Source organism: Pan troglodytes, chromosome 6, assembly GCF_028858775.2.
Source record: "Pan troglodytes isolate AG18354 chromosome 6, NHGRI_mPanTro3-v2.0_pri, whole genome shotgun sequence".
Lineage (NCBI taxonomy): Eukaryota > Metazoa > Chordata > Mammalia > Primates > Hominidae > Pan > Pan troglodytes.
This window is the reverse complement of record NC_072404.2, coordinates 139,870,482-139,882,016: the sequence shown is the minus strand read 5'-3', so window position 1 is coordinate 139,882,016 and position 11,535 is coordinate 139,870,482. Positions and strand designations below refer to the sequence as shown.

The 11,535-nt window shown below is 39.9% G+C and overlaps 1 protein-coding gene and 1 pseudogene across 1 annotated transcript; both read right to left on the bottom strand.

Annotated features, from left to right (window-relative positions):
* Positions 1–1,567: 1,567 nt before the first annotated feature.
* On the bottom strand, positions 1,568–3,162 carry LOC463689 (small ribosomal subunit protein uS5-like; annotated as a pseudogene).
* Positions 3,163–6,314: 3,152 nt separating this feature from the next.
* On the bottom strand, positions 6,315–7,646 carry SSU72L6 (SSU72 like 6). Its single transcript, XM_016958099.3, has one exon. The coding sequence runs from the start codon at positions 7,590–7,592 to the stop codon at positions 7,008–7,010; it is 585 nt and encodes a 194-aa protein (XP_016813588.1). The 5' UTR covers positions 7,593–7,646; the 3' UTR covers positions 6,315–7,007.
* Positions 7,647–11,535: the final 3,889 nt, after the last annotated feature.

Here is an 11,535-nt window from a genome sequence, read left to right as displayed (position 1 = left end):
TACTGATGACTCAAGCCAAGATAAAAAAAGTTAATGTTTACAACCCTTCAGCCAAAAATATTCCATTTTTCATGTTTTTTACTTTGCAAAGAATGATGGTAGCATTATTAATAAGGTTTTATAAAGCATAAAATAGATTAAATTAAGACAAAGTGTTATAGTAAAATATGGAATGGAAATATGATTTTAAAGGGGAAAAGCAAAAGATGTAAAATTTCTGAATGTCAAGGAATAAATTATTGTTGCATTGTTTTGAATGTTTATATTTAAATTTTGCTATATATTTAAGAGTAGTTAACCTTATTTTAAAACATTCATATTTATCAAACGCCAAAAAATATACTTATTTAAACTCATTATGAAAAATCTTAGATGTCAAGTTGAAAATGTGGAAAAGAAAACATAGTTGTTCAAAAATTGTTTTAGAAAGTACTTAATGACCACTGATTTAGGCTCAGATCCTCTGGGAGGCGGCCTGCCACTGCAGTCATATATCCAAATCTTTCTCTCTTGTGTTATGCCAGCATTCTTTTTGAATCTTTTATTTCTGCTTTCAGCACTTCCTGGGACAATCTTTATTCACAAGCCTTGGGTTGCCCACGAAAGAACAGAGTATGAAAAGTACACACCTAAGAAAAACAGGCCAACTCATAAGATAAATCCCAACACATTATCTTTATGAATAGTGGCTAATTTTCACTATGCATTTATCATACTGCAAAGTTCTATCCTATCTACATGAAATAACTCATCTAATCTTCACACCTACCACACAAGGAAGGCCAAATTATCATTCTCATTTTACAAATTAAAACTGAGGCTCAGAGAGACTACTTAACGCACCTCCAGGTTATGTAGCTAGTTAGAGTGAGATAGGTGTAAAAACACAGGAAACTAATATTATATTCCTCCATGCTATGGGAATGGCCCCCATCTTTTCCCTTTTTCCTTTCCTGATAACCTTTTTCCCCTTCCCATGACCCTTTTATTAATGCCTTCCCACCACTCACTAAACTCTGTGCCCATAAATAAGAGACAAGAAGGATATACATTAAAGATGAACCCTGATCATCTCTGGGAGGTAGGTTAACCACTGATTTTTATTTTTGCCTTTCTTAATTCCTGACATTTTCTAAGTTGTGGAAAAAAATGTGGCAGATGAGCTCATTGTTTTGGCAAATATTTACTCTATTTTCCCTACCTCCATGGAAAAGCATACATCCTGGCCCCGCCCCATAGCAGCTGGGCTTGGCCTGGTAACTTGCTTTGTCCAGAGGAATGCGGGAAGAAATGACTCTGCCAGCCTCAAAACAAGGCCTTAAGGAGTGTCTCTCATTTACAGCCATCCACCCAGGAGCTCCTGACCTGTCAGAAAAAGATGCCTCATATAACTGAAGTCTTCCAGCCTGGTCCCACCCACAGATTGTATGCAGAACAGAGATACCCCAGTCTACCTGTAGACATGTGAAAAAGAAAGACATGCTCATTGTTCTATTTTGGGGTTGGGTTTTGCAAAGTAATACAGTAACACAATATATGCCTATTGCATTTAAACTCTCTTTTATTATCATACATCATATAAATTCATTTTCCTCCCCAAATGATAAACTTACGGACTGTCCCCCATAATACTTATGAGTTCTTAACTATTAGCATTGCTTATTAAACTCCAATATATTTTTCCTGTGAGCAACTACTTCATTAGTATCTGCTTGATTTTACAAGTAAATTTGATGTTGATGCAATGAAGAAGAGCTAGAGCTGGAGCTCATTTCCTGAAGCACTTGCATTCTGCACTTTACCTCTGCACAGTCTTTTCCTTACCCCATATGGAGAAAGCTGGCTGTGCAACTCCTCTCCTGTCTTCACTTAAAACAGTCAGGGATTGCCAGGAGAAAGCCTGCTGGCTGCAAACAGTGAGGTGAGATTTCAACTTTCCAGCAGTTAGATGTACTTGTTTAATAACCTTGCACACCATGGCACTGTTTTTCAATGTGCTTCCATTAGGAGTAAAATACAGGCTTTTATTTATTTTTTTTAATCTGCTTTTGTTATTTATAAAACCTTGGAGACTTATCACTTCTCTAACTAGCGTAAGGTAGTCATTTTCCTAAGTGAGGCACAATCAAGGTCAGCCTCTCTTTTGTAAAACTAAGGCTATGATAGTTTGGGAAATGAGAATCAAGCTGTAACTAAAAGGTTGGTTGGTTGTTTTCCCCTTTATTCATTTTCCTGACCTATTTATTTATTTATTTTCAGGCCTAATTCACTTTACTTTTCTTGTATAAAACCCCCATGTTGTAGCCACAGCTGGAGCCTGGGTCCTCTGCACGTAGATTCTGGTGTGGGTCTTGACGAGGTGGTCAATGAATTCCTGATAGGGAGACTTGGTGAATACAGTCTCCTTCCAGAGGTCGGGCGTCAGGTAGCTGTAGGTCTTAGAGATGGCATCAAAGGTGACTTTGGCAAAGTCGCCCAGGGTGGCAGTGCAGCCCCTGGCTAAGGTGTAGCAGTCATCGATACCAGCCATCATGACCAGCTTCTTGAGCACAGGCGCGGAGACGATGCCAGTGCCCCTGGACACGGGGATGAGGCGCACTAGCACGGAGCCGTCTGTCACCTTGCAAGGGACAGTGTGGGGCTTGCCGATCTTGTTCCCCCAGTAGCCTCTGCGCACGGGGACAATGGAGAGTTTGGCCAGAATGATGGCCCCGAGAATGGCAGTGACCACCTCCTTGGAGCACTTAACACCCAGATCGACGTGGCTACTGTAGTCCCCGATGGCAACAAACGCCTTGAACCTGGTGCGCTGGCCGGCGCGGGTCAGCTTCTGCACCGGCATAATCTTCAAAACCTCGTGCTTGAGAGAGGCCCCAGGAAAAAGTCAATGATCTCAGATTCCTTGATGGGCAGGGAGAAGAGATAGATCTCCTTCAGGGATTTGATCTTCATGTCCTTGACCAGGCGGCCCATCTTGGTGACGGGCATCCACTCCTTATCCTCGGCCTTGCCTCCGCTAGCTCCACGGCCTCGGCCGGGTCCACAGCCGCGACCCTGGGCCCCGGATGCTACTGACGAAACCTCCCCGGAAGTCACCGCTGTTCCCCATCCCAGGGCCTCCGGAATCCCGGACCCCGCCCCTGCACCGGCGTCATCCGCCATTTGGTGTTTTCTCGGAGTAGAACTTCCCGGCCTATTTATACAAGTAGGTTCATAAAAACAATAGAGATACCCATCAGGAATTTGAATTAACCTAAGAAGACATCTACAGCTTTAGATACCAGGAATCCATTTGACTGATACAGAGGCTGGAGCTAATAAAGGATTGCTGGTTGCTAACAGATGTATTCCTAACAAAACAGGCAGATTGGGCTGTGTTGACATCTAAGGTTTAAGCTCTTATCTATTACTCTCACTATGACTGGTTTTTTTTTCACAAAGCACCCTTAAAAACCATTTGTCACTGAGAAGAGCCCATGATAAAGCTTCTAAGACGTTGCCTTCTGTTATTTAAAGAGGAGCCACTTAGCACTGGCTGTTGATTAGAAGACACTTAAGTGAAAAATATCCTTTCTTCAGAGGGAGTCTATGCTTTTAATCATCTCATCTGGTAAACAGTCTTGAAGCAGTTAAAAGATATTTTTACCTAGTCTACAATTGTTCCAATAATATAGTATGTATTGTTATACTACTTGCAATATGTTACTAGACCTCAATCATTAGTGGGCAAAAGTCTAGAGAGATGAAAAATAGTGAATACATATTAAAGGTGAAATTAATGACCATTTTAAAAATTCTATTACTTATTTTTGACAGAAGTAACTTTTTCAAAAGAAAATAACATTGATGAAACCTTTCAGATTTGACCTTTTAGTGGCAGTAAAATTGAGTTACATAAATTCTATTAATGGTAATGGCTGCTTCCCAGCAAAACCTCTCTGATATTGTGGAAACTGGTGTTACTCAGGATTTTCAGAATCACCCTCTGCAAAGAACTTTTGAAAATGGGTTAAATCAGTGAAGTCAGTTGACTGAGATGATCCATTATCAAGCTACAACAAAAAAATCAGTTGAAAACAATGATGATGCTTGGTCCTATTATTTTATGCTCTTGAAAGTAAAATAACTACTAAATAAGATAATTAGTTTCCAACATTGAAGGCATTTTTTTTCAATAGATATCCAACACTGATACTGTGGAAAGTGCTGTTACTCAGGATTTTCAGAATCACTCTCTGTAAAGAACTTTGGAAAATGGGTTAAATCAGTGAAGTCAGTTAACTGAGATGATCAATTATCAAGCTACAACAACAAAATAAGTTAAAAATAGTGATGATGCTTGGTCCTATTATTTTATGCTCTTGAATGTAAAATAACTACCAAATAAGATAATTAGTTTCCAACATCGAAGGCATTTTTTTCAATAGGTATCCAACACAGTGCCTGACAAAGAATACTCCCTTCGCCAAGTTTTTGTAAACTAAATTGATTATACTTCTTTAATTTTTCTAATTAGTTGTTAGGGGAGCCATTAATTTTCCTTCTGATCTCATTCCGTTTTTTACCCTATAATTATTTTCTTGAATGTCTAATTTGGGAGAAGACAGCATCAGCTAAAAATAAAAAGGAATGCCTAATATTTAGTGAGAAAAGTTCACTATTTAATATTTGCCTAACTACCTAATATTTAGATATATGGTGAGGAAAGTTCACTACTATTCAGTGAGAAAAATTCAATTAAATAGAAATTTGACTTGGGGTGAGAAGATGTGCATGGAAAGGGGCTGGCAAGTAGAATCACAGCCAAAAGTGTTTTCCTGGATGGAAATTTCTGCCAGCTGGAAAGAGGTACAGTGATCAAAGGCTCTGTCTCTCTTTTTCTTTTTCTTTTTCTTTTCTTTCTTTCTTTTTTTTTTTTTTTTTCTTTTTGAGGCGGAGTCTTGCTCCGTCGCCCAGGCTGGAGTGCAGTGGTGTGATCTCGGCTCACTGCAAGCTCTGCCTCCCGGGTTCATGCCATTCTCCTGCCTCAGCCTCCTGAGTAGCTGGGACTACAGTCGCCCGCCACCACGTCCGGCTATTTTTTTTTTTTTTTTTTTTTTTTTTGGTATTTTTAGTAGAGACGGGGTTTCACCGTGTTAGCCAGGATGGTCTCGATCTCCTAACCTCGTGATCCGCCCCTCTCGGCCTCCCAAAGTTTTGGGATTACAGGCGTGAGCCACCGCGCCCAGCCGAAGCTCTGTCTCTAGACACATTCTGCCCTTGGTAGGCTGTGATGTTGGGCATGTTATTTAAACTTTAAGTTTCAGATTCTCTGAGCTACCTAACTCAGAGAGATTTTGTGGAAATAAACTAAATAACATTTATGAGGTGTTTAATAAAAGGCCCAAAATGGAGTAGTAATATTTGTCTTTCTAGTTTCTAGGGAAAGTTCAGAAGTTAACTTTAGAAACCAAGTATTGAGCATCTGGAATGCAAAATTTAATCCAAGGCCATAAAAAATGCCATCTGGCCGGGCATGGTAGCTCACGCCTGTAATCCCAGAACTTTGGGAGGCCAAGGCAGGAGGATCACTTGCCGTCAGGAGTTTGAGACCAGGCTGGCCAACATAGCGAAACCCCGTCTCTACTAAAAATACAAAAAAATTAGACAGGTGTGGTGGCACACACCTGTAATCCCAGCTAATCGAGAGGCTGAGGCAGGAGAATCACTTGAACCCGAGTGGCAGAGGCTGCAGTGAGCCTAGATCATGTCACTGTGCTCCAGCCTGGGTGATAGAGTGAGACTCTGTCTCAAAAAAAAAAAAAAAAAAAAAAAGACAAAAGAAAAAAAAGAAAAGAAAAACAAGAAATGCCATCCTTTGGTTCTGCTGTTCAACTCACTGGAATGGATCTGTCACTGGTCGGACCCAGTAGAGGGTATGTAGAGAGGCTTGAGTTGACAGGGACGAAGAGAGTGTTGGGCCATGGTGGGCATGGCCAGGTCTAGGAGACTTACTGAGAGGTTCTACTGGCTATGAAAATGACATAGATAATAAGTGGACAAAATACTTTGCCTAACTTTGGTTTTCTCCCTGTACCTAGCATGATGCATGTATACGTTCTTCTTGGGTAACGAATCTGTCAATTGACGTACCATCTCCTACCACACTGGTGTCAGGGTTTTAAGAGCTTCCCTCTACTATATCCAAGTTAGTTTTAATGATATTAAAATCTCTGCCATCCAGGGAGGGGAACTGGGGGAGAGGCAGATGTGTAGAACTGCTGTGGTGTTCTTTGCAGATCCTGGGAACAGGATTTCTTTCTTTTTTTTTTTTAATTTAAATTTTTTTATTTCATTTAATTTGATGACCTATTATTTGAGTAGATAATTCCAAATTTTACAATAATATGTAGTTCATTATCCAACTTGGATTTTACCTATTAAAGTGAGCATTAGTAAAAAAGATATAATCTATATGTGAAAACATTTATTGGTTCAAACATGTAATATTATACTCTTATTAAAGAAGAACAACATTTAAGTTAATATACCACACTCCATTGGTCTCAAATAACTTAAAAAATTTAAAAATTAAAAAAAAATACCACTCAAATTGAGAAAAGGAAGTCTATTTAAAAGGTGCTTATCTATACAATGTTATTTATCTGCTGAATACCCTTAAACAAATCATTTTTCCAGCAGTCCATTATCAGCTCCGTTTGCTCATCCGGAAAATGCAGTCATGGTGGGATAGCTTCCTTGTAGAATAATATAAGCATTAAATTAGTTATTGTATGTAATGCATGTAGAACAATGCCAAGCATTTTTCAGTGCTTTTAAAACTGTTAGTCCTTCTCATTTCCCATAAAATATTTTCTTGGTAATAGTCTCTTTCCAGGTGATATGTACACAAGTAATACAAACAGCACTCAGTGGAAGGTCTTTGTAGATACTTCTCACAATCAATCTGGACTAAAGTCCCATGCCTAAGTTCTTACTGAGGAAGGGGACAGAGCCAGCCCAGATCTTCAGTAGAAGCAGACGGTGTGAAGAAAGCTTTTTCCTGCCTTCTCCTCCATTTGCAACAGCAGCTCCTCCAGACTGTCTTCCATGTCGTCGGACTGCTGCAGGCACTGGCAAATCTCACAGATGAGGAATGCTCCCAGGGTGGCACCTTCCAGGGTATCTTCGATGTCCATGTTGATCACGTGCACAGGCTGAAAGGTCTGCTGTTCTCTGGAACACAGATCTTCCACCACTGTGTCATAGACACGCTCCTCACAGGTGAAGATGACATCAAAGAATTCAGTGCATTCCTGAAATCTTTCTGGGCCAGGCTTGATTCTCTCATTTCTTCCCAAGATGTGTAAGATTCCATTGTGGGTGTAGCATTCTCTGTCTTTCCTGAGGAGGTCATTGTACATCTCCTTATATGTTGTTGCAAAATCGTAAACTACAGGATGATTGCGTCTTCGTCCTGGTAGCCTCACATGAGATTCAGTTCCAAAAGACCGGACACTTAGCCCTTTTCTCCTGAGGATGCTGTGGGCCTCCATGCTCCTGTTGATGTTGCTCACACACACCACAGCCACCCTGAGTGGGGAGGAGAGCATGATGGTGACCACTGGGAACCAGAGAGACACAGGCACCTCAGCTGCTGCAGGGACTCTGAGCCAAGGAGAGGACCACCTATACCCAGGTCTTCCAAATGAGCTAATGTGGAGGCCCAGGAGGCAGGTTTATATTGAGTCACCTTAATTAGTGGGTGGAGACTTCCTGACTTCTGGATTGATTAGGTTGTGATAATGGATTCCTAACTCCTGACAAGAACAATCAAGATGATTAAATTACCTAAAGCAGTAACTGTCAACAAAGGTGGCACCACCCAGTCGGGATTCATTTAAAATCTGGAGTTTGCTCTGGTGGTTCTCCCAGTGAATGGGGGCTGCTATTGAGAATGGCCAAGACAATTAAGCTACCTGCAAGCATGTCATAGGACTCTCCAGTGACCTTCAGACATGAAAGCGGATGATAAACATGCTGACAATTTCCAAGGCTGTACCCTATTTAATTATAAATTACAAGTATTGTTGCTTGTTTTAATTTTCATAATGTTTGAGAAATGCAATTGCATAAATCACAGGACCATTGTATATAGTTTTATCCAGAAATTCACAAAATTTTTCACCAATACAAAAAAAATCCCATTCTGAACAACATATCTGCTTACGGTATTTTAAGAGTTATTCAACACAGCATTTTCTGCATTTGATATTACTGAAATCATAATGATTCTTCAGGGAATGCAGGAATTGATGCAATCCTCTGCCTCCAAGTACAGCTGTGTTTGAGCTTTTCTATACTTAAATGCAATGTTTAGAATTTTTTAGTAGTTGTGTAATTTATTAAGAAAATAAAAGAGATTTTAAAATTATGAATGGGGTTTCAAAAAATAAGATAATCATGTCACTTTATAATCAACCACTTTTGGATTGATTAGATTATGATAATGGACTGCTAGCTAATTACAAGAACAATCAAAATGATTAAATTCCTAATCCAGTAACTCTCCACAAAGGTGGCCCCACCCAGTCAGGATTGATTTATAGGTGAGCTCTGTTGGCTGTCACTCACTGATTTACCAAATATTGGGTAAAGAATCTTTTTTTTTTTTTTTTTGAGGAGTCTTGCTCTGTCACCTAGGCTGGAGTACAGTGGCACAATATCGACTCACTGCAACTTCTACCTCCCAGGTTCAAGGGATTCTCCTGCCTCAGCCTCTCAAGTAGCTGAAGACTACAGGCATGCGGCACCACACCCGGTTAATGTTTGTATTTTTAGTAGAGATGGGGTATCACCATGTTGGTCAGGCTGGTCTTGAACTTCTGACCTCAAGTGATCTGCCCGCCTCAGCCTCCCAAAGTGCTGAGATTACTGGTATGAGCCACCTCACCTGGCCCAATTTTACTTGTTTTTATTAATCTTTCTTAAATGTACATATAGCTCACATGTATTTCAATATAAATCAGATCAGGGACATCACTTTTGTCCTTGGTGCAGGGACAAAATCTATCTATAAAGCAACATGTTGTATTTTTCTATGTCCCTCTTAAGGTGATGTTTTTTAAAATTTTATTAATATTATACTTTAAGTTTTAGGGTACATGTGCACAACATGCAGGTTTCTTACATGTGTATACATGTGCCATGTTGGTGTGCTGCACCCATTAACTCGTCATTTAACATTAGGTATCTCTCCTAATGCTATCCCTCCCCCCTCCCCCCACCCCACAACAGTCCCTGGTGTGTGATGTTCCCCTTCCTGTGTCCATGTGTTCTCATTGTTCAATTCCCACCTATGAGTGAGAACATGCAGTGTTTGGTATTTTGTCCTCGCAATAGTTTGCTGAGAATGATGGTTTCCAGCTTCATCCATGTCCCTACAAAGGACATGAACTCATCACTTTTTATGGCTGCATAATATTCCATGGTGTATATATGCCACATTTTCTTAATCCAGTCTATCATTGTTGGACATCTGGGTTGGTTCCAAGTCTTTGCTATTGTGAATAGTGCCACAATAAACATATGCGTGCATGTGTCTTTATAGCAGCATGATTTATAATCCTTTGGGTATATACCCAGTAATGGAATGGCTGGGTCAAATGGTATTTCTAGTTCTAGATCCCTGAGGAATCACCACACTGACTTCCACAATGGTTGAACTAGTTTACAGTCCCACCAACAGTGTAAAAGTGTTCCTATTTCTCCACATCCTTTCCAGCACCTGTTGTTTCCTGACTTTTTAATGATCGCCATTCTAACTGGTGTGAGATGGTATCTCATTGTGCTTTTGATTTGCATTTCTCTGATGGCCAGTGATGATGAGCATTTTTTCATGTGTCTTTTGGCTGCATAAATGTCTTCTTTTGAGAAGTGTCTGTTCATATCCTTTGCCCACTTTTTGATGGGGTTGTTTGTTTTTTCTTGTAAATTTGTTTGAGTTCATTGTAGATTCTGGATATTAGCCCTTTGTCAGATGAGTAGGTTGCAAAAATTTTCTCCCATTCTGTAGGTTGCCTGTTCACTCTGATGGTAGTTTCTTTTGCTGTGCAGAAGCTCTTTAGTTTAATTACATCCCATTTGTCAATTTTGGCTTTCATTGCCATTGCTTTTGGTGTTTTAGACATGAAGTCCTTGCCCATGCCTATGTCCTGAATGGTATTGCCTAGGTTTTCTTGTAGGGTTTTCATGGTTTTAGGTCTAACATTTAAGTCCTTAATCCATCTTGAATTAATTTTTGTATAAGGTGTAAGGAAGGGATCCAGTTTCAGCTTTCTACCTATGGCTAGCCTGTTTTCCCAGCACCGTTTATTAAATAGGGAATCCTTTCCCCATTGCTTGTTTTTGTCAGGTTTGTCAAAGATCAGATAGTTGTAGATATGTGGCATTATTTCTGAGGGCTCTGTTCTGTTCCATTGGTATATATATATATATATATATATATATATATATATATCTTTTTTTTTTTTGAGGCAGTCTCACTCTGTCACCCAGGCTGGAGTGCAGTGTCGCGATCTCAGCTCACTATAACCTCCGCCTCCCAGATTCAAGTGATTTTCGTGCCTCGGCCTCCTGAGTAGCTGGGATTACAGGCATGCACCACCATGTCCAGCTAATGTTTGTATTTTTAGTAGAGACGGGGTTTCATCATGTTGGCCAGGCTGCTCTTGAACTCCTGACCTCAGTTGATCCACCCACCTTGGCCTCCCAAAGTGCTGGGATTACAGGCATGAGCCACTATGCTTGGCCCAGGATTTCATTTTTAAGGTAGTATGCATATACTATGTTTCTAAAAAAAACAGTGGATAGAATTAGTTAAGAGAATAATTTTACAGAGGTAAAATGGGGCTTTGACATGTTAAGAGCTTCACTTAAGCCATTCCATAAGTGTCTGTCAACATTTACCAAGAACTTTCATGTATAAGACTTTGAACTACAGTGGAAAGAAGGTATAGATCAAGGGATATAGAATTCAGAATGTGTTCCAAGGAATGTCAAATGTAAATATAATGATAGAAAAAAGTTTCTAGTCATTATGTTTTCCTAGTTCTCTTTTAATAATTATGACCTTCAATTTTTTATGAATTATTCTATATTGCTGTCATAGTCTAACTAGGGTAACTGCATTATTAGTCCTTTTCACTGCTTCCTGTGAGCAGCATTTGGTATTAAAGAAGATGGAAATTTCAGGAAAGCAATGAGGTGTTTTTGAGGAGGACCAAGAGAGGAGAGACAGATAGGTAGTAGCACAAGATGTAATAAGATGCAGTAGTGGTATAGCACATGAAGGAAGGTCCAGTTGGTTCGAGCTAATTCCAACTCTGAAATGGGGCAAAGTGTTTTCTTCACAACTCCAATTCCATCTAAGTTGCACATATTTTTAACTCTCTGCCAGGATCTTAAAAGTGGCAGGGTACTTGGTTGGTACATTGTCTGTAGGCAGTGGTTCAGTGAAACTCATGCTCTAGGACAGTTCAAGTGTTAAATCCCTTA